This window comes from Anguilla anguilla, chromosome 5, assembly GCF_013347855.1.
Source record: "Anguilla anguilla isolate fAngAng1 chromosome 5, fAngAng1.pri, whole genome shotgun sequence".
NCBI classification, from domain to species: Eukaryota; Metazoa; Chordata; class Actinopteri; order Anguilliformes; family Anguillidae; genus Anguilla; species Anguilla anguilla.
In genome coordinates this window covers 60,906,041-60,930,119 of record NC_049205.1, presented here as the reverse complement: position 1 = coordinate 60,930,119, position 24,079 = coordinate 60,906,041, and the positions used below count along the sequence as shown (strand labels likewise).

At 38.4% G+C, this 24,079-nt stretch overlaps 3 protein-coding genes across 5 annotated transcripts in view; 2 read left to right on the top strand and 1 right to left on the bottom strand.

The window, feature by feature from the left end:
- LOC118226804 (GTPase IMAP family member 7-like) overlaps window positions 1-8,231 on the top strand; it is a 43,197-nt gene extending 34,966 nt beyond the window's left edge. For 2 of the 4 annotated variants that reach the window (XM_035416717.1, XM_035416716.1), the window contains 2 exons: window positions 4,097-4,777; window positions 5,889-8,231. In XM_035416717.1, coding sequence (XP_035272608.1) covers window positions 4,120-4,777; window positions 5,889-6,847 — 1,617 coding nt within the window. In that variant the 5' untranslated portion in view covers window positions 4,097-4,119 and the 3' untranslated portion in view covers window positions 6,848-8,231. Of the gene's footprint in view, window positions 1-2,120; window positions 2,160-4,096; window positions 5,129-5,888 lie in introns of those variants that run through there. The other 2 variants (XM_035416715.1, XM_035416720.1) reach the window with 2 other exon arrangements.
- The window catches only part of LOC118226786 (GTPase IMAP family member 4-like), a 65,876-nt gene extending 41,830 nt beyond the window's left edge, over window positions 1-24,046 (bottom strand). The window contains exons 1-2 of the mRNA XM_035416680.1: window positions 23,991-24,046; window positions 1,844-1,918 (exon numbers count right to left, since the gene is read on the bottom strand). The gene's annotated coding sequence lies outside the window, so the exon portion shown is untranslated. The remainder of the gene's footprint in view (window positions 1-1,843; window positions 1,919-23,990) is intronic.
- Window positions 1-24,079, top strand: part of LOC118226803 (GTPase IMAP family member 4-like) — a 115,506-nt gene that overhangs the window by 85,864 nt on the left and 5,563 nt on the right.

Sequence of the window (24,079 nt, the reverse complement as noted above, 5' to 3'; positions counted from 1 at the left end):
AGAACAAATTGTTCCGTTTAATCATGAAATGTGAGCGTAAAGTAAAGTTAAAATCATCATATCGCGGGATGACGTCCACAGCATATCGCTTAATTCTGCTGACCTGTTTATTAGTTGCGCTACACGACAATACATGCATGCACTCGTATAATATCTGTCATGTCAGGACCACTATCAGTGAAGTAGTCTGATATCGCGGAAGCAAATGACCCTCCGCTTAGAGCTTAGAGAAGCATCAATTTTTTATCAAACATGCGTTGGTGCCGAACTAAATGAAATGTTCCTTTAAAAGAGTTCAACATGAACTGTTCGCCGCAAACTTAGTTCGGCACGAACGTTCGTCATCTTCAACGCACGTCAGTGAGCTGTATAGTTAGAAGATAGAGATTCATGTAGCCTACATAGTAGTAGTAGTATGTTCAAGGATCATGCATCAAGTTTTGTTAAAATTTTCATTAAAAAAACTTTATAATAAACTCCATAACTTCTGATAGATTTAAGCAAAAGAGATTATAAAACATACAAGTTAAAAGGGTGGTAACCAACAGAAACCGGTTTTATCAGGAACTGGTTTCATATCCTGTATTTTAATCATGTTTACCAGCCAAAACTGTTTAAAGCAAACTGTGTAGCTGACTAAAAGAAAATTTTTAGCGTTTTCTTTAACTTCAGTAGAAAACAAAAGCAAGCGTACACAGCTGAAGTCAAATAATGTAAAGTATACTTAACATTATTTTGAAGTAAAAAGAAAAAAAATGTTTCAAATGCATAAACTATTGAAACTAAAATATAGTGAGAGCACATGGGACACAACAGAAGTGAAATATATAGCTTTTATGTAAATATATTTTATTTTAAACTGAAGATTCAAACTTTAAAAAATGTTTCATTTTACTCATACTATTACTTTTGTTATTATTACTGTCTGTCGTTCACGGCAGACTGAAAACACACCAACCTTTCGTTACCGAGGTGAAGTTGGTTTCATATTGGACATTCACATTCGGCATTTTGTGCCTTAGTTAGGGACCGAGATAAAAGTACAATCATAATCAGGAACCTTTGTGTTTCTTGAATTTTAATAAATTGGCAATCTATTACTTGTGAAAACCGAAGGTTGTGGAAGAAGGCCAGGAATTAATAGAATAATCTGCAATTGGTTTGAGGTGTTTTTGTTCAACATTGGCAAAGTTATTGATCAAAGCAGAATTAAATGTATTTTTAATTGATTTCTTAAATTCTAATACATTTGAAATCAATTACTTGTGAAAACCAAAGGTTGTGGAAAAGGGCCAGGCATTAATAGAATAATCTGCAATTGGTGTGAGGTGTTTTTGTCAAATACTGGCAAAATCTCCCTCTTGCACCTACTATGGAACTTCATTGTATGATTATATATTTACTACTTCTGTGTAAATAAATTATGTAGTTTTTACCTAAAAAAAAATTATGTTGCTTTGGTTGTGAGCATTTGCTGCATAACTAAATGTAAAGCAGTTTTTAAAATTTGGGTTAAAGTCCTGCTCAGCCAAGCTCAGATTGCTCGGTCTTTGGCCCGGTTTCCAACTTAACAAGCAGAGCTTAATGAATTCAGCAATAACTAAAAGCGCCAAACCATTTGTGTGAAGAAAATTGGTAAAACATTTAGTGGTATTGTAAGTCAAGGTTAAGGACAAATGTTATAAATTCATGAGAAATTAAATGCATGCCTGGCTATTGACTTTTAGTCCTACCAAATATCATTTTATTTATTTTCCTTACTCGATTTCTGTGAAGATTCTTTTCCCTCCATTTTGCTGTGAGAACAAGTTAGTTCCTCCTACTTGAAAGATGAGAAACTTACTGAGCATGGCACAAGTGAAGAAGAGCAAGTCTCATGCTGCATGCTTCACAATCAGAGTCCATCCTGAATTCCTCTCTATAGAAAAAAGGAAAACAATCCTTGTTTATGATGGCACAGATGCAATAACAAGTCTAAACTTCACCCGAACATCACGTCTGGACACTAAAATTCCGACAGGTATCTCTGCAATGATATTGAGTCTTTGGTAGGCTAAAGCAAAAGTGGTATAAGTATGGAGAACTGAGTAACGGTGTTCAGTTTCATTTTTGTTGTTCAGTTCCTGTAGAAGACAGACGCATATAAAACAGAGGTAAAGGTACGTAAATCATATTTAACATTCTTTTAAAGTTATTTTTAAAAATGTCTTAGATTTTAAAACTATTGTAACTGAAATACAGATTAAGAAAAGATAGGACATGACTAAAGTGTAACATTTAACAGAAGGAAAGATGAAAAGCTAAAGCTAGGTGGTAAGCCTGTTCTGGTCAACAGGAACATTAAAATATAAAGTCTTCCTCTATTTCACAAATATCCTTTCGGAAACACATACTGAAAGAACTGGGAAGTCACTCCTATGCTGTTTGCTGCAGACATACAAATGAGGAACTTATTACGATCGCATTTTACAGAAGAAAAACGTGATTTAAAAGTGTGAAAGCGCAAATATGGCTGCTTCAGTGATCTGGCGTTATTAGGTTCTGGCTACAAACTTGACTAGAGCTCGTCAGGATGGTTTTATAATCAGGCATGGGCAGACTTGATCCTCATTTCTAGCATAATACAGACCTCTAGTAAATATACAAATTACAGATACAAATCAAATCAGTGTGGAAAATACTAGCTTTTGATTCTCATTGCTCCTCATCCATCCTGCAATAATGATATAAACCTTCTTTTTAGGGGTTATTCTAATTACTCGATCGTATTCAGTCGTTGAGAATAGTCCCCATGCTCAAGTGTCCTTAAGACTGAAAGTAGATCAAACAAAAGTTTATATCAGAACGAGAGCATATGGACAAGATCAAAGTGATTATTAATCAATTAAACTAAGGATACAAATTATCAAAAAGGTTTTATTTTGCTCAGTTTTTTTTTTCTTTGTTTGGCCAAAGGCAGGTTTCAGACTGTATTGGCAGTAACTTTTATTGGTAGTTGCAATATTCAGGAAAATTTCTGACATATGTAACAGAAGTAGTTGTCGATTCTACAGTATATTGCGAAACGAATTGCCTTCCAGTTCTGGCTATTGTCTTTTCTTGCTATCAGAATATTAGTAACTGCTGCATTCTGCCAAGATTCTTCTCCCTTCATTTGGATTTTAGAAGTTTTCACGAAGTCTCTTTGTTCTCATGACTCAGGAGGAAATATCCTTTGTTTTAAGGAGGCAAATATCTGTACTAAGCAGCAAATTAATATCCAATGTCTTCCACCGCCGACTGAAAACTCACCTGGTTGGGCACCCCTTGTCAAATTGCACGTTCAAAGGAATCTTTATATAACTGAAAAGAAGTTAACACTCAGGCTATTAGATGTTGGATATGACCATTTGAAATTCAATGAGAGTAATATTTATGTGTGCTATTTCAATGTGCCACAAATCTAGATCCTGGGAATGAAAAGCCATCTTTCGGTGATGTGGGTGTTTGACAGCATTTTTCTTTAAATAAATACCCCTTGTTAAATCTCTGTTTGTCTTCCACTGCTGACTGAAAACAGTCAGCTCACCTAACGCCAAACTGTTTATCATGGCTTTACTAGCCCCACCCATACTAAATGTGAAACTAGATTGGTTTCAATCAACATTTTCCTTAACTTTAACTCGAAAAAAATTCTGGAAAGGTTTTCTTCTTAATGAGCACAGGTTGGTTAATTCAGCAATGACTAAAAGTAAAGCAACCGACTGTTCTTGTGAATAAAAATGTTAAAACACACATTTAAGGATATCACACAGTTAGCGATATAGGAAACTAAAAACTTGCCTGCCTGTTGTCTTTTAGTACTACCAAAGATCATCAATTAAGAGACTAGACAGTCAGACCCAAATCACAGTCCAATATGCTTAATAAAGGGGTAATGCTAGTGGCAGTGGGAGTGGCTATGAACGTGGCTATGAGAGTGGGTGTGGTGGTGGGAGTGGCTATGATAGTGAACGTGGATGTGGGAGTGGATGGTGTGACAATGGAAGTGGCTATAAGAGCAGGTGTGGCAGTGATGACAAAAATTAAAATAATGACACAAACTCTTTCTTTTTAGGAGTTATCTGTACAGCAGTAGCCATGTCGTCCCTGAGGCTCGTGCTTGTGGGAAAGACGGGAGCTGGGAAAAGCTCGGCTGGAAACACCATCCTCGGAGAAAAAAGATTTAAAGCATGTCTTAGTTTCAAAGCCGTAACTACTAAATGTCAGAAAGAAGAGGGAGAAGTGGATGGTAGGACAGTCATGGTGGTCGACACGCCTGGCATAGCTGACTCAAAGGTTTCTGGGGAGGATGCAAAAGACAGGGTAGCAGAATGTTTCCCAATGAGCGCCCCAGGACCACATGCATTCTTGCTGGTGATAAAATTGGGCAGGTTCACACCAGAGGAGAAACAAGCAGCAGGGGTGATTGAAGAAGTGTTTGGTGAGGCTGCTTTAAAGCATACTATGGTCCTCTTTACCAATGGAGATCAACTGGAAGACCCTGATGATCTACAAACCTTATTAAAGGAAAGTGAAGAGATGAGCTATCTTCTTGATAAACTAAATTGGAGGTATCATATTTTTAATAATAAAGTGGATGATCGTACTCAAGTAATTGAACTCCTGAATAAGATTGATCAAATGGTGGGTGAGCGAGGACACTACACCAGAGAGCTGTTCCAGGTGGCAGAAGAGAAGAGAAAAGAGAAACAGGAGGAGGAGCGCTTGAGGAGAGAAGAGGATGAACTCAGAAAAGGTTGAGTATTTTGTAAATAACAGTTCACAAAGTGCAGGGTTGGTAAAATACAAAAATTAATTAAATGTATACTTATTACAGGTCACAAAACACATTTATACTGTCACATGCAGATTTGCAGATTCCCAGAACATTTGTTTTGTCAGAAGATCAAAAACCTATACAAAAATATACTTTGCTGATACTGTTCACTCTTAAACTCATGTTTGGATTTTACGTATATAACCCTGTTAAGATAATTTGCAAATAAAGAAACGTATAAAAATCCTATACTAGCTATTTAAAACCAAGGGCATAATTCGCCAATACGTGTGGGTGGAAAAAGAAGGTATGGAATTTTTTTACATTTGAATAACTCATTTTATTTTTTAAAAATACAATAAGAATAGAAATGACAACAGCATTTAGAATTCTGTTAGAATTCTGTGAGTTATTCATTAACCCATTTTAACATTTATCTTGTAAAAAATGAAGTGAAGTTTTTCAAGAAGTCCAAGAAAATAGATTAATGCAGTTTAATTACTACACAACAAAATAATATTGTTAATTTTAATGCACTTACAAATTTTTACAAAACACAAACTGATCCCAGCCAGATGCAGATATTCATATAACTAGCAAGTGCTTTCAGCCTGAACAGAGAGTGCCATGACACACTGGACTCCATGTAAGATGTTAGACATTGATTTTTTTGTTTGGTTTCCTTTTGGGTTCGAGTTTGCTTTTCCCCAAGTCATCTATCAGTTTTTTCCTTCTCTACTAAACTAACAAAGCTATTTTTGTCATAAATAATGCGAGGGGCTCTCCAACATTAATATTTTACAAGTCGCATAGTGGCTTCCCAGTCTTGGCGTTTTCTATTCATCCATCCAATATCTATCCCCGCTTATTCCTGGTCAGGGTCGCAGGGTGCTGGAGCCTATTCCAGCATGCATTGGGCAAGGGGCAGGAATACACCTTGGACAGGTCACCAATCTATTCTTGGTGTTTTCTACCATTGTTATTGAGCCTGTATAATAAGCAATGTGATAGGAAGGGAATGTGAGAGAAGAGTGCACACATCTAAATCTGAGGGAAGAGGGTACACTAAGATAATATCCTTTTTTTACAGTGTGGAAAAAGAAACCAGAAATGAGGATACTACTATTCGGGAACACTACGGAAAGTAACAGGACTGCAAGAGAAATCATCCTGAAAGAGAGATGTCAGTATTCAGGTACAGACGGATGTCAAAAAACAAACGGAGAAGTCCTTAGGAGGAGAGTAAGTGTGGTTGAAACTGTAGGACTCTCTGATATGCGCAGAATGAAGTCAAAGGAGGACAGCTGGCATGAAATCCTGTTGTGCGTCAGCTATACTTCACCAGGACCTCATGCCTTTGTCATTGTAGAAAGGTCTCAAGAGGACAGTGCAGAGAGGGAGGACATATTGAAGCTGATCAAAGATGTGTTCGGTGACCAGGCCTTGAAGTATGTAATGTTACTGGCCATTGAAAATGGCGAGCGTCATGTCAGCAAAGCTCCACATAAGCATAAACATCTACCTACACATATATTTGACGGCTCAAGGAACCTCAAGCAAATCACATCACTGCTAGAGCAGATAGACAAAATGGTGGAGACAAATGGTGGAAGCTTCTTCACTTGTCAGATGTATTTCACCGCTGAGACAGCCATCAAAACAGCACTATATAAATTTCGGGAGGAGAGAATGTTAGAGATAACCCAAACAGAACATAATTTAGAACGTAAAAAGGAGGATATAAATATCAGAAAGTATGCAGAAAAAGAGAATTCATTTGTAAGTACTTATAAAGTTGCAATTATTATGGCAGGAGTAGGAGCTCTGTTGGGTGGTACAATAGGAGCATTCGTGGGGGGCACCGGAGGAACTGTAGTGGGGGGCCCAGCAGGAGCTGCAGTGGGGAGCGCAGCAGGAGCAGTGGTTGGGGGGAAAAAAGGAGCAGCGGCTGGGGCAGCAATAGGAGCAGGTATAGCAGGTGCTGTGGGAGTAATAACAAAGGGATTAATATCAAAACAGACTGAGAAAAACGAGAAAAAACAGAAATGATTTGTACAGCTTCTGCTTTAAGGCCTTTATTCAATCAACAAAATCAAAACCATCATAACTTTTGATTTAAGGGATTATGTTTGATTTGAAGGGAGGGGGGAAGAAATGAAAGAGAAGTCATGTGGCAAATCTTTATTAGGATCTTAGACAGCAGGTTTTACATGGCAGAATGTTATACATTAGTTTAAAATGGCAATACAGTTACCTGATCCATACAAATATTTCTACACAAGGTTCTGAGATATATGGGATCCCATTCCAGCAGACTGCAGTCTCCAATATTGAATTTCATGTACCCTATACGTTGCTGGTGATGAGTTACTGTGGTTGGGGTAGGTTTATCTCATTATGTTCATAATGAGTCCTTAGCAACAGACCGTTCAGTCAGGTATGATATTGTAGCAGACTTGACCTGCAATTAAACAGGAGTCAGTGTAGCATGTAAAGACAGGTGACCTACTGACAGAAAGTCTGATCCAGATCAAGTCTGATAAACTGTAAATAGCATGGCTGTTAAGCAGAGAAAATAGCCAACATTGCAACCTATGTAACTGCAGCTAGCTTGCAACAATTATTGCTAGCTTTTACTTTCAAGCAAAATTAGTTGAACATATTGTATATGATGCCATACTTGCCTAATTCCAGCTTACTGTCTGATCTTTAAGAATTTTTATCTTCTATTACATTGTACTATGACAGGATTGTCATTTGTGGCGATTTTGATATCCACATTGACAACTCTTCTAATGGCTTTGCCAGTAAATGTGTACATATTATAGAATATTTTCATTTTAAATGAAACCAAAAGGTGGGACCATATTTCCACTTTTTTAGCCACTCTTCATTGGATGCTGTATTGTTTTAGAATTGATTAAAATTTTTTACTCATTGCTTTTAAAGCACTACATGGTCTGGCCCCTAGCTATATCTCTGACCTTGTAACCCCATATATACCAGTGTGGAGTCTGGTGCTCAGGAAGAGCCCTCTTGGCTGTTCTGTAATCTTGAAAAAGAGGTCTAAGGGTTGACAGGCTTTTGCTGTTAGAACCCCCATGCTCTGGAACAGCCAGCTTGAGGATATCAGACTGGCAAACTCTGTGTCCTCTTTTAAATCGCCTCTTAAAATTTACTTTTATCGGAAAGTATTCATTTAGTGTTTGACTCATTTATTTTTCGTTCTTGTTTCATGCTGTTTATAGATCACTTTTAATTTTCTTTTGATATTAATTTCTCTTTTTTATTTCTATTATATTATCTGATTATTATTTTTATTTTATAAATCTGTCTTCAAAAGTGCTATACAAAAACATTATTATTAGATTTGCTAGACAGTTGTCTAATGCCTTCATAAACAACTTCACATGTCCACACAATAAAGCCCCAAACTAAGAGGATTTTGCGTTTTCTCCTTCTTCTCCTTCTTCTCTTTCTTCTCATTCTTATTTTTCCTGCCGCCTATCCCACTAATAACATGTCTCCCCATTGGACATTTTACCGACACCCGCCAAATCTTCACCTACACGACCCAATGAGAAACTCGCATACACACGAAAAATACCCATACCTTCTTACTCTGAACCATTTTCAGTACGAACAGCTACTCTGCCTGTGGCCTAGTGGGTAAGGTTACAGTCTTGGGAACACAGGGTCCTAGGTTCAAGCCTAGCTAGGAACGTGTTTCTTTAACCTGCTTTTACCCTCACTAATAATTGTCTACTACTTCTCAATTATTGCTTTTGCACCATATCTACCCGCCGTTCACCGAACGTATACACTGCATTATGACGTACCGTCTGCACGTTGTTGTTAACCAGCTACAATATTGCAAAGCCATATGGATTCAACGGGAGCTCTTCTGTGCTTGCTCGCCTGTGTTCTTCTTTAAAACCACGGACAGGTTTGCTAATGATATTTCACGCATTGCATAGCTATGTCATGGTGCTGCCCTAACAAAGTCACAGACTGGTAAACCTCCGGTTGAACGACTGAATCCCGCCTCGTCCTCACGCAGATAATTTCCTCTTTTGCACTAACGTTCTCTTACGCTTATATTTGCATTACCAAAACTCACTCATGGCTACCCATATGCATTTCATGACGGCAAATGTATTCCTTTTATTAAAAAGTTACACCCGTTCACCGCTGTGCCATTTCTACTAACTACATTTCTTCACTTGGCTACCGTACAAAACCTTCTTATCAGCAAACGCCACGTTTCTACATTCATGTTACCTCGCCCTGTTCTCTATCTAGCCACATACAAATAATTACTACGTATGTATGTTCTGCAACTCCCCATTAAAACATTACATTTAAAATCACGATTCACTCATAATTATTACTATACTGAACATGAAAAAAACACAGCAGTGCAATAGATTTCACATGTTACTTAACCCTCCACTTTAACAGCTAATGCTTTACAGCGACTGTTATATATACCATTCGATAAGGAAACTAAGCTCGCTCATGGTTACTCCATTTACTTCGCACTATACTCCGTGATCATGTCAACCTTCACCTACATGCCAATTCTGCTAAAAACATACTGTTTCAACTACGCAATTTCATAATTTCATCCTAATTTCTCTCACACTGTTGTTATTTTCTCATATGCAAAGCCTGCTGGGACATATGAGTCTGCTCCTATTCTCCACTATCATGTTTTCCAGTTCTAGTTTAGCAAAACAGCGAAGAGGATTCCTACCTGCAGATATGCCTTATAAACCTTACAAACACTAAAAGTGCATCTCCACGAAATAACAAACAACGGAGCAGGACAGAAGGCTACATAAATTGCGACCTAGGGAGTTATAATTCTACAGGCTTGCTGATTCTTTTGTCAGTCAAGGCTGGTTGGATGGACGTCAAATCCGTGAGTACATACACTGGCCATATTTAATTTGCGTTTCTGATGCGTTTACGCTTACGCCACCGCACCCTTTCTCACAGCCACTGTTTTACATATATAGCAAACCGAAACTGCTGAACGGTACACGTTCATCAGACTATACAAATACACACAACGATAGCCATAATCCACAACTGTTTCTTACAGGGTCACTTTGCATATCTCACTCTCATAATAAAACGCTTTGCAAAAAGAAATGATATCTCATAAAAAACACGTTTTCAACGTACAAAAATGCCAAGTTACTAAGAAGTATTGATATCAAAATGACGCCAAGTTACGGTACTACAAACAATATAGGCTATCTTGCCTCACCGAAATGACATAAGGTGTATTTCAAAGCAATGCTACCCAATATTTCCTCAATTCTTTCAAGTAACTTGGCCCTGTGTTTTGTAATCTTACCATTTTACAATGTCATGCAAACTTTGTGTCAGATCAAAGAGTCAAATATTTCGAATTGCCTCATGAAACACATTGAAATTAATGTACAAAACTGCTGCTGAGTAACTACAGGAAGCATATTTCTAAGATATATACACACTACATGGCCAAAAGTATGTGGATACCTGACATCCAACCTCTCATCCAATATTATGGGCTGTAAGAAAAAATAAGGTTCCGGACGAGAAAATCTTGGTCTTCGTAGAAACTGTCTTTATTGGCAAAATATGGCAGCAACAGAAAATACACGTAGCATGTACTCTGGGAGCATCGAAGTCAAAATGCACCCCGACTGTCTGTCTTGGCCTTCTTTTAAGCTGTTAGTTGTGATTTGATTAGTGGTACCAGTGATGATTGGTGAGTGAGATGATTAGTTTCTGTCAAGAGTCACACAATGCCTTAGCAACTCTGCTTTGTTAATCACTCCCGAGTCAGTTTCATTCACCTTTCTCTCTCTCCTGGCTGATTGTATCAATATGGCACTGTCAGTCTTTACAGTGATACTGAAGTCTTGTGAGCTGTGAACTAAGGCTTTCTTTCATCAGTGGGCCCAAGTATTGCGTTTTGGCACAACCTCTGTATTGAAGATTTGTAGTTGAACTAAAAATCTTACATATCCCCCCTTTGATGGTTTATTTGCGAACATGGACCATCACTCATTTGGATACTCTTGCGGTTAGTCCAGCAGTATGGTTTCTTGGTATGGCATAGAGCATCCTTTACTCACATGCCTCTCCGGATACCCTCCCAGCGGGTCGCTCTCAACTGCTGATGGCCTCTGGGTGATGCCCTCATCTCGGGATACACCCCTCGCCATTGGACTATTACTGTGCCTCACACGCCTAGGTCCCATGAAAGCTTTTGCTGCCTTGTCCCAGTCACAGACCAACCACACTGTGACTTCTAATCCATTACTGACTTACAACCAGGAGAGAGAGAGAGGTAACCAAACCCGACCATGAAAGTATTCAACAAGCATAAGAAACCAATACATGTGTGAAGAAGTGGGTGTTTTGAAATGATATTTGTTGGGAGGAGATATGTGTGCTTTAAGAAAAACCTGGTGTGATGCGAATGGTGTATGATAATGCTTGCTGTGTGACAATCAGTGTAATGAGTGGTGGGGGAAAAGATGCATTTAAAACAAAAAAACAAAATGGGTGAAGGAGAAAAAAAAAATGGACATTTGGCCAGACAGTACAGGGTGGTCATAACAGTGAAACAATGATAATGAATAAACATTGCTTTCTATGCAGTGTTGTAGATACCTGCCTTTTTTTTTTTCTTTTTTTTTTTTTTTTATTATTATTTATTTTTAATATTGATATCAATATCAATAACAAAAATAATAAAAATAATAATACTTTTTTTTTTTTTTTTTTATGATATCAATATCAATAACAAAAATAATAAAAATAATAATACTTTTTTTTTTTTTTTTTTTTTTTTTTTTGGTAATTGAAATGATGATGGTGTCTTTGTACATAAATATCTGACAAGAGATTGCCTAAACCAACCAAGGTGCTTGTCTAAGACTACCACTTGAGTGAATGGTAACCTGTCGTTTCAGGATAGCACACATACAATACATTATTATGCTCTGACATAGGATGAGCAGGAAACAGATACTGACAGCTATTTTGAATGAAATTTCCCAACCAAATCCTGAGTATGCAATGTCTAAATCACCATCGTGCATTTGATAGATTAATGCCTCATCCTTTGCCTGTAACTCCTGTTGCACTTTAATGATATGGCTATCCTTTCTCTGCATCAAGGACATAAGTAAATTGTCCAGCTGAGGGAGTGCAAAATCAAATTCAGGGATGTCTTCAACAAATCCTAGTTCTTCCTCTGGTTTGGCATAAATTGTTTGCTGTGATGTATTAACATATGGGAAGAGGTAGTTTCCTATGGACCAAGATGTGCGGGGTGTAATACAAAATGATGTGGAATTGATTGGACAGGATTGCAAACTGTCATTGACATTGATGGAGAAGTGTCTGTGTGTAGTGGTAATGCATGCCTTTTGTCCGATCATAACTACTCTGGTTAGATTATTTGGGATATGAGTCAGATGTATCTCGCAGATTGTCTGGTCTGTCTGGGCTAATCCACAAAGTGGCTGTTTTCCTAGAGCCTCGCATTCACAAAAGAAACCAAACGTAGTTTTATCGCAACAACCAGTATTCAAAGCTCTCCATTCCCCTGATTTCAGTTGCGCGATAAGCCTGGGTAGGTCTTTCCTTTCTTTAAGAACATTGTCCTGCAACACTCCTATGTTATCTACCTGAACGATTTTCTTAAACACTTGTTCTGGCTGAAAAATGGGTATGGAAACTGTCAAGGTCATTGCATACATCTGTCTCATGTGACACCCAAACTGATTAAGACTATTCCCCGCAGAACAGGCCCATGATTTATCATGTATGTTGTTAAAAACAGTTTCGTTAAGGGGGGATATGTAATGGGCCGCAGATTCTCCTGAACTTCCTGCAACAGAACTGCTGATAGAGCTTCCTCAGTGGCTGCGGCCTGCAAAATAAATGGCTGTGATCTGTCTGGATTACGCAATGCAGGAGCTTTAATTAGCGCATCTTTCAATTTTTCAAATGCCGTTTGATGTTCTGGACCCCAATCCAAAGCATCAGATTTTTTCTTTTTCCCCGAAAGTAAGGAGTTAAGCGGTCTGGCAATATCAGCAAAGCCTTCAATAAAGTCCCTACAAAATCCGACTATCCCCAAAAATGATCTTAAAGCTGTGACTGAAACTGGAACTGGAAGTCGCTGAATAATCTCTACCTTGTGTGGATCAGGAGTGCGCCCCCCTTTGGTAATTTTAATGCCCAAATAAGTTACTTCCGATTTGAGAAGTTGCGCTTTCTTGGGATTCAATTTGATTCCTGCTTCTTCAAGGAGGTGAAGCAGTTCTGCAAGTAAACTGACATGCTCCTCCCTTGTTGCAGTCTGCAACAATAGGTCATCAACATACTGAATGAGACATTCTGGTCTAGAAAAAGCACCTAGCACATTTGCCAAACACTGGTGGAATAATGTCGGTGAGTTAGCAAAACCTTGTGGAAGCACATTCCAAGTGTATTGGGTATTTTTAAATTTGAATGCAAATTTGTATTGGCAATCAGGATGCAGTGGGATGGACCAGAAACCATTGGAGACATCTAGGGCAGAATAATAGTTAGCTTCTGGGAGAAGGGATGCTAGAACATCAGGTGTGGCAGCTACCACAGGCGCACATGTGGGGGTGCACTTGTTGAGTTCCCTATAGTCAATACATAAACCCCATGAGTTATCCGGTTTACGTACAGGCCATATAGGAGCTAGGCATGGAGATAAGCACGGCCTAATGATACCTTGTTCAAGTAGGGAGTCAATTGCACTCTGCACATAGGGGTTTGCTTCATTCGGGTAGCTGTACTGTCTGAGAGGGGGTGGGTCCCGCCCCTGCACATTCACCTCTATGACACCCGGATCAATGCGACCACAATCATGCTTACTTTTAGCGAAAGCCCCTCTGTGTTGTCCTAACAGGTCTGATAGCCGGGTATCATCATGTGACAACAAGCTATCCAAATCATAATCCTCTGCCTTCTTAATAGCAAACACCGCATGCACATCAGAAATTTCGACTAAATCATCCCCACTCTGAGTATTGCGCCAAATACAATTATTGCCATAATCGATTATGTATCCCCGCCTCTTCATTATGTCTGATCCCAAAATATTGCGAGCATCACCAGTTGTACTGAACCAAGCCTTAGCATTAAAAGAATCACTGCCAATTCGAAAAGCCAAACTGTCCGACTGAGAAGCAATAGACACTGTACCATCAAAACCTTCCAGAGTAATTGTATTCGTGGGATTGCGAGGGTGACTATCTGAGTGTATAATTGACAAGGAAGCACCAGAATCCACTAGCCAACTGTTGCATCGGCCTCCAACAGCAACATTTACAATTGGCCTACCATAGGTATCTCGTTCCAAAAGTGCAATGTGGTTCACGGAGGCCTGGAACCCCTATGCTGAAGCATTAGCACATTTCGATCCCATCCCCTTATTAGCTGCGCGCAATTCAGCGTTTTCGGCGCTCAGTTTTTGTAAAACCGACTGCATTTCACTGAGCTGTTTGCTAATCTCCGAATATGGAGATGTTCTTTTTAATGTTGAGTTGCATTCCCTGGCAATATGTCCTTCCTTTCCACAAGCATAACATAAAATTACCCCGTTTGGGTTAAACAAGGGGGGCCTTTCACCCCTCGCTTGTCTCACATCCTCCGGCACATAACCTTCATTTTTCCACGACACCGATTTACGAGTATGATTCGGGCGTGATGTGGTCTCGGCCAGTGCAGCCACTGGTTGCTTTCTAGATTGATTAATGCTGAGATTCATGTTATATAGCTGTGTCATTTTTGCTACGATATCTGCGTATGCGGCATGCGAATCTATATGTAGCGCCAAAGCCCTCCGAGTATTCGAATCGCTTTGTGCAATCAATGCGGATTTGAATGCGGGATCCTGTTGTGTTAAACCAGCGATGCCACTATAAGACGAAAAGGCTTCCCATAGGCGCGCCGCATATGCGGCCGGGTGTTCAGAAGGACACATCACTACTTCCCTTATCTTCTCCCAATCCACAGCACGAGTGCCCAAAATGTCCAACAACCCCGTTTTTCTGCGTTGTTGGTTGGCCTCCCGATTTTGTATGTCCAGTGGAAGCGCACTAGCAAGAGCATGGGGTAAACAAGCAGACAAAATGACACATGCGTCAACATCAGTCAATCTATGTAGGCCGACCATACGTTCCAAATTCGCAAGAAACTCTACCGGATCTCGCTTTGAGGGAACAAATGCACCAATACTTTTTACGAGAGCCTCAATCTCGCTCGGAGACAGCGGCTTTACAGTGGTTGTAGTGGTTACTCTGTTTCCCCCTTCCCCCGGTATAATAGTAGTGGTCTCGTGAACTGGCGCTACGGGGAATTTTAGGGTACGTAACGAACTGCCATCCCCTACCAGAGGTAAACCTGTATTTTGTGCGTCACTCCAAACCGCGCCGTCACTTTCCTCCCGAACCCGGTTCCCCGGAGCGTTACTATTCTTCTCATACAAGTAATCGCACGTACCTCGTACGCTTTTTAATTCTGTCTGCGTAGCATAGAGTTCACAGTGGAGCTCCTCGTTCTTTATGTGTAATTGAGCTACCTCCTTGCGCAGATCTAGCTGGATTTCGGCATTCAAATTCGCGTTAAGTTGATGGCTTTGTAACGAGGTCAGAAGCTCACCAGTTTGCTGTCGCAAATTTTCATTCTCTGCTTTGAGAGCATCCAATGTTTTATTGCCTAATTTGTAAGAAGCAAGGACGCCTTTCAAAACCATTGCAACCTTACTTTTTTTCCTAAGTTTATTGGTCGTGTTCCTATCAAATTGGAAGGCAGCCCATTCATACGGCTTTTCCTGGTTCTCTATTCCCTCCAACATATCTGATTTGCCGTGCTTAGCAATGTACTGAAGAATAAACGATTCCATTATCATAGATTCTCTCAGTTGTTCCCACTTAATAAAGAGTTAGGAAAGCACCCTCGCACCACCTCTGTGCGCAAAAACCTCTATTTCCCAAAACAGCAATCGGGCTTGCTGATTCGAACCCAAAAAACAATTCCAAATACGTTACGATACGTTAATCACCGCAACCTGGTTCCGTGCGTTGAACCAAAATTAAACTTTATATTCCAGTTGCTTTAGGAATATTTTATACACCTACTGTATGGTTCAGTACCTCGAACCAACAACGCTATTCCAATTACTTTAGGAATGTATACAGCTTGTCGCGAACAAATCCTAGCCACAGTCCGTCGGGCCCTATTCTGTTACTTTAGAATAGTTTGTCGATTTGTAAGCACGAAACAGGCAAGTTGCGTTAGTAACTTGTTAATTCCCAACAGTTCCCTATACCCAGTACGTCGGCAATTCAGTTGCTTTAGAATTGTTGTTTTAGAGAAATGAATGGACTTAAACCCTGCAACTTCTACTGCACCTTACAAACAAAGACTACTACCAACAATTTCAGTCAGGAAACCTCCTTTCCTTGTAGGTTCTTTGAAGACGTGAAACTGAATTAAAAGTGGAAGCTGTATCACGAAAGATGATACTCACCGTATGGGAAGCTGATGTCAGGAATCTCCCCTTTTTTTTTTTTTTTCAGCTCGCGTTGGGCTGGCTCGCCAATGTAAGAAAAAATAAGGTTCCGGACGAGAAAATCTTGGTCTTCGTAGAAACTGTCTTTATTGGCAAAATATGGCAGCAACAGAAAATACACGTAGCATGTACTCTGGGAGCATCGAAGTCAAAATGCACCCCGACTGTCTGTCTTGGCCTTCTTTTAAGCTGTTAGTTGTGATTTGATTAGTGGTACCAGTGATGATTGGTGAGTGAGATGATTAGTTTCTGTCAAGAGTCACACAATGCCTTAGCAACTCTGCTTTGTTAATCACTCCCGAGTCAGTTTCATTCACCTTTCTCTCTCTCCTGGCTGATTGTATCAATATGGCACTGTCAGTCTTTACAGTGATACTGAAGTCTTGTGAGCTGTGAACTAAGGCTTTCTTTCATCAGTGGGCCCAAGTATTGCGTTTTGGCACAACCTCTGTATTGAAGATTTGTAGTTGAACTAAAAATCTTACAGGGCACTAATATTGAGTTGGTCCACCCTTTGCTGCTATAATAACCTCCACTCATCTGGGAAGGCTTTATACTAGATGTTGGACCATTGCTGTTTTTTTTCTCTTGACTTTCAAATGGCATATTTGTGATCTAGCACCTTATGATCACGGCTGTGGAGAGGGAGGGAGCGAGTTCCAGAGTTTGACAGACGCCAGGAGTGAGATTGTGGGGGTGTTAGTTGATTAGTTTAAAGACTTGCAGAAGAAGTGTGGTGCAGAACAGGAGTGTGTTGGGGGGGGGGGGGGGGGGGGGGAGTATAAAGACTTGCAGAAGAGGAGTGTGCTGGGGGGGGGGGGGGGGGGGGGGTTCAGGGGAAGGTTAGTAAGGGAGGCCAGAGCTAAACCACAGAGTGCACTGCAGGCTAGCAGGGAACGTGTCGTACTTCATTTGACGTGAAAATGCGGAACTGGAAATAATATAAACTGAAGTGGACCTGAACAAAAAACCCACTACTGTCTTGTGTAAGTTTGTGTTTTATGTCAGGTCCCCCTGGCAAAAGAGATTTCGATCTCAATGGGGTTTTTTCCTGGTTAACTAAAGGTTAAATTAAAAAATTAAAGTTTGAAAAATTCTACAATACAGTCATTTGAAAGTGCAAGTGAAGTTGGGTTTTAGTAAGTTTGGGATTGCTGAACTAGCCAAATTGTTTCTAAAATATACAATTTATTTACAATGTTCGGTAACATGCTTATCCTATTCTTTGTACTCTAACCTGAGATTTATGATTGTTTAATGCATCAAAAAATGTCATCTATGCATATGCTGGGATGACAAATCAAAATATGCAATACTCTAAACATTCAACTTGTGCTTGTTCTTTTTGTTAATTTGCAGATTATTTTATAGACAGTCTGTCTGTATCGTATAATATGCTATGTCCAGTTCAAGCTAAGAGTGCTGCTCTAAGTTAACCTTTATTTTATTAACCTTATTATATAGTACACATGTCTGGATTGCACAGAGATGCGTCAGGGGAAGACAGTACCTACTATCTGCTCGCACAAATTTTGCAGGAATTGTCCTCCTCCGGTAGACTGTAGAGTGAAAACGAAAGAAGAAGCACTGGCCTGATTTCACAAGACTCGGTAGACCACAGTAATTCTGCTGTCTCCAAAACATGATGTGAAATGCTTTAAGGGAAATTTACAGGATCTTGCTGTACAAATGCATGCAAAATTGTGATAAAATGTGGGTTAAAGCAGTCTTTAAAAAAAGGCCTCGATCATGTGAGTATAGGAATGTGTCCTCAAAACATGAAGGTCACTTGTAACAATGAATCCTTTGAAGAGTAGGTTTTTTGGACTATTTTAATTTTTTTCAAAAATTTTAGTCAATGTTCTAGAACTCTATTGCTTTCGACTGCCAGCAGTGATTGTTACATCAGCATTAGAATGTTCAGTTAAGAACATTCTAAGCACACATTTGTGATCCTACTCCTAAAGGGTTAATATTGCTTTGATTGTGACAGTAGTTGCATTGAACATCCTTACCAGAATGTCACAGCAAACACCATTCCCGGTCATATTTTATTCTGAGAAAACCTACTGTGTCCTACTCAGGCACGGCAAAATCGGCAAAAGATATTAAACATAAAAAAATCTAAAGAATGATGCCATGGCAGGTGGAAATAGCAGTGGACCTCATTGTTGCCACGTCAACTGTGTCAGCTTTACTGTTGGCTAAAATGGAGGACAAAACCCATGGAAATCCTCTGTTTGACTGGAGGCCACGTAACGGCAGGTCAGCATAGCAGTTTTATTTCAGTAAACTACATACATAGCCTCTCTCTGCGGTCATCTAAATGATGCCATAGGTAACTTTGAAAACATCTGATAACTCATTTAAAATTGATGAAAAAAAGAAAATATCATTAATATGATAATGAAAATGCAAAATAATGTTTTTTAAAAAAATGTTTTCCCTGAAAAAATATGCATATAAAATACACCTTTTAATAGTCATAGGTTAAAAAAAAAATTTTGGCTCATCCAAAATTAAAAAAACAAAAATTTTATATAGTACTTATTTATTCCTTTTTTTTTTTTCAGCAAAGCTGTACATTGGCTTTACATTAGAAAGACACCGTTGTTATTACTGTTGATACTGGGCTAGCCAGGGGAGGATGGGCTCCCTCTATATCCAGGATTCCACCCGAGATTTCTTCTCACATGGGGTAGTTTTTTATCACTACTGTTTGTGTTTTTTTCCCTCACTGCAGAGTTTATTTTTTTCCCTCAATTGTTGGTTGTTGTTTTGTTTTTCTTCTTCTTTTGGGGGGGGGGGGGGTGGGGTGGGGGGGGGGGGGTTCAGGCCTGGTCTTGCTCAATTTTCCTATCTTCCATTTTTCCATGATGTGCTTTTGTGACAGTGTCGTGTCTGTCAAATACAAAACACAAATAGAATAGAATATAATACAATAGAATAGAATAGAACTTTCAGTTATATGATGTAACCAAGATACTATAAGATTGGCAATAATTCCCATGAAGTGTTGAAATATTCACTGTTAAATAATTTTGTTATATCATTGCTTATAATTTCAGAAACAATACAATAAAAGCTTTCTTCTGATGAATCGTGAGGAGGAGAATTCTGGAGAAATTTAAAACTGGCAGGCATGAGGCCTGGGTCCAATTCTCTAGCTTCACATATTCACATTCTAATATAATACATTATCCTTGGACCATAAAGGGAAAATTGGACCATAAAGGTCGACTTTGGTGGCAGGAGTGTAGTATAATGACTAAGGAATTGGTCTTGTAACCTAAAGGTCGCAGGTTCGATTCCTTGGTAGGATACTGCCGTTGTACCCTTGAGAAAGGTACTTAACCTGCATTGCTCCAGTATATATCCAGCTGTATCACTGGATACAATGTGAGTCGCTCTGGATAAGAGCGTCTGCTAAATGCCTGTAATGTAATGACAGATAACTTTTACTTCTGAAGCTTGAACATCAGCTGGCCTGATTGAAGAGAGGAAGTGACAAAGAGGTTGGGAAAATTGTCAGAGAGGAGAGAGGAAAGGAAAATTAGGAAAGTGTGATGCTGTTGCCAGGTGATGTGGCACATGATGATGTCACGATCAGGTTTCAGTTACGGAACAACAAAAAAAACAATAACGCTTTATCACTTTTGGTTTCACAAAATAAATATTGAACTTGTAACGCACAAATGCTGCTATATGTCAGTATATCTGGATCTGATGCATTTGACTGGACCACACTGTCATGCCAGGGATATCAGGCTGCTCAAAATACAACCACAGACCAATCTGCACAGCCAGAATTATTCGCCTGAGCATTATTACATGCTTTTGATATTACAGAATTAATTCATAAACTTTGTCAATCATGTAATCTGGTAAATTAAAAAGAAGAAGAAGAAGAACAGCAGACATGACATTGCTCGTTAGTTACAAATAACACGTATGATTATAGGCATTTTGCGTGAATGCTTGCGTGAGGAGGTGAGGTTTTTTTTTTTTTTTTGTACCTTATGATCGCGGATGTGGAGAGGGAGGGAGCGAGCACCAGAGTTTGACAGAAACCAGACGCCAGGCGTGAGATTTGCGGGGGTGTTAGTTTATTAGTTTAAAGACTTGCGGAAGAAGTGTGGTGCAGAAGAGGAGTGTGTTGGGGGGGGGGGGGGTTCAGGGGAAGGTTAGTAAGGGAGGCCAGAGCTAAACCACAGAGTGCACTGCAGGCTAGCAGGGAACATGTCGTACTTCATTTGACGTGAAAATGCGGAACTGGAAATAAAATAACCCACTACTGTCTTGTGTAAGTTTGTGTTTTATGTCAGGTCCCCCTCGCAAAAGAGATTTCGATCTCAATGGGGTTTTTTCCTGGTTAACTAAAGGTTAAATTAAAAAATTAAAAAATTAAAGTTTGAAAAAATCTACAATACAGTCATTTGAAAGTACAAGCGAAGTTGGGTTTTAGTAAGTTTGGGATTGCTGAACTAGCCAAATTGTTTCTAAAATATACTATTTATTTACAATGTTCGGTAACATGCTTATCCTATTCTTTGTACTCTAACCTGAGATTTATGATTGTTTAATGCATCAAAAAATGTCATCTATGCATATGCTGGGATGACAAATTAAAATATGCAATACTCTAAACATTCAACTTGTGCTTGTTTTTTTTGTTAATTTGCAGATTATTTTATAGACAGTCTGTCTGTATCGTATAATACACTATGTCCAGTTCAAGCTAAGAGTGCAGCTCTAAGTTAACCTTTATTTTATTAACCTTATTATATAGTACACGTGTCTGGATTGCACAGCGATGCGTCAGGGGAAGAGAGTACCTACTATCTGCTCGCACAAATTCTGCAGTTTTGGAGTGAAAACGAAAGAAGAAGCACTGGCCTGATACTGGCCTAATCTCGCAAGACTCGGTAGACAACAGTAATTCTGCTATCTCTCCAAAACATGATGTGAAATGCTTTAAGGGGAATTTACAGGATCTTGCTGTACAAATGCATGCAAAATTGTGATAAAATGTGGGTTAAAGCAGTCTTTAAAAAAAGGCCTCGATCATGTGAGTATAGGAATGTGTCCTCAAAACTTGAAGGTTACTTGTAACAATGAATCCTTTGAAGAGTAGGTTTTTTGGTATGTTTTAATTTTTTATTTTTATTTTTAGTCAACGTTCTAAAACTCCATTGCTTTCAACTACCAGCAGTGATTGTTACATCAGCATTAGAATGTTCAGTTAAGAACATTCTAATCACGCATTTGTGAACTTACTCCTGAAGGGTTAATATTGCTTTGATTGTGACAGTAGTTGCATTGAACATCCTTACCAGAATGTGACAGCAAACACCAATCCCGGTCATATTTTATTCTGAGAAAACCTACTGTGTCTTACTCAGGCACAGACTAAATTGGCAAAAGATATTAAACATTAAAAAATCTAAAGAATGTTGCAATGGTTGCAAAACGTTGCTTTGTTAATGGTTTGACATATCATTTTGATGACTTATGGAAATAAGAATTATTTATTTAATAGGCTATTTATTTAGATAGGGATTGATACATAAACATAGAGTAGCCTTGTTTAACAAATAGTCTGATGTCTGTAGGCAATCATAACGCTTACCAATGTAAAAAGGCATCCTAAAACATTCATTTTAAAACGTGGCACATATAATGCAACCTACTTTTAAAAGGGTCGTGGGCTATAGCCTACGTAAAAATAAGAATTAGAACTATTATATATATTATATTGCCGCTATATTCTGTAGGACTAGTTTATATAAATATATGTTAGGCTCTTTTCATTATTTGAAACAAAGTCCCTGGCCCAAAGTGTTTGTTACTGTTGTAGGATAAAAGCTTACCAATGTAAATGTCATGCTAAAACATTCATTTTAAAACTTGGCACATATAGTTCAAGTTTTAAAACGGCTTATCTTGAAGCCATTATTGATGTACGTATGGCAGCTTCAGATAAAATTTCATTGCACGACCTATCTAAGGAGACTATCATCCTGTTAAAAAGTTTGTGACAATATCGTAACATATCTTGCAAGATTACTCAAATTCATGAAGTTAACAATAACTGGTTTCATATTAAGTTCTGAGTACATCAGCCACTGAACAATGTTGTAAATATGAGAAAATATATTATGAAATGTTTACCATTTACAGGAAAAAATATGGGTATGTGTTTAAAGTATTTCACATCACTTACATTTACAAAAATTATTGCAATCCAGTCCTGTCTATTGTTTCTTCATTCCACTGAAATATCATTATAGCTTCTCGCCTGACTTCTGTTAAGATGTGTCACCCTCCATTTTGCTTTGATTTTTTAATATATATATTATTTTTTGCCAGCAACAATTTCCGGAAGGCATTACATTTCCTGTATTTTAATCATGTTTACCAGCCAAAACTGTTTAAAGCAAACTGTGTAACTGACTAAAAAAATTTTTTTAGCGTTTTCTTTAACTTCAGTAGAAAACAAAAGCAAGCGTACACAGCTGAAGTCAAATAATGTAAAGTATACTTAACATTATTTTGAAGTAAAAAAAAAAAATGTTTCAAATGCATAAACTATTGAAACTAAAATATAGAGTGAGAGCACATGGGACACAACAGAAGTGAAATATATAGCTTTTATGTAAATATATTTTATTTTAAACTAAAGATTCAAACTTTAAAAATGTTTCATTTTACTCATACTATTACTTTTGTTATTATTACTGTCTGTCGTTAACGGCAGACTGAAAACACACCAACCTTTCGTTACCGAGGTGAAGTTGGTTTCATATTGGACATTCACATTCGGCATTTTGTGCCTTAGTTAGGGACCGAGGTAAAAGTACAATCATAATCAGGAACCTGTGTGTTTCTTGAATTTTAATAAATTGGCAATCTATTGTGAAAACCGAAGGTTGTGGAAGAAGGCCAGGCATTAATAGAATAATCTGCAATTGGTTTGAGGTGTTTTTGTCCAACATTGGCAAAGTTATTGATCAAAGCAGAATTAAATGTATTTTTAATTGATTTCTTAAATTCTAATACATTTGAAATCAATTACTTGTGAAAACCAAAGGTTGTGGAAAAAGGCCAGGCATTAATAGAATAATCTGCAATTGGTTTGAGGTGTTTTTGTCAAATATTGGCAAAGTCTCCCTCTTGCACCTACTATGGAACTTCATTGTATGATTATATATTTACTACTTCTGTGCAAATAAATTATGTAGTTTTTACCTTAAAAAAATTATGTTGCTTTGGTTGCGAGCATTTGCTGCATAACTAAATGTAAAGCAGTTTTTAAAATCTGGGTTAAAGTCCTGCACAACCAAGCTCAGATTGCTGGGTCTTTGGCCCGGTTTCCAACTTAACAAGCAGAGCTTAATGAATTCAGCCATAACTAAAAGCACCAAACTATTTCTGTGAAAAAAATTGGTAAAACATTTAGTTGTATTGTAAGTCAAGGTTAAGGACAAATGTTATAAATTCATGAGAAATTAAATGCATGCCTGGCTATTGACTTTTAGTCCTACCAAATATCATTTTATTTCTTTTCCTTACTCGATTTCTGTGAAGATTCTTTTCCCTCCATTTTGCTGTGAGAACAAGTTAGTTCCTCCTACTTGAAAGATGAGAAACTTACTGAGCAT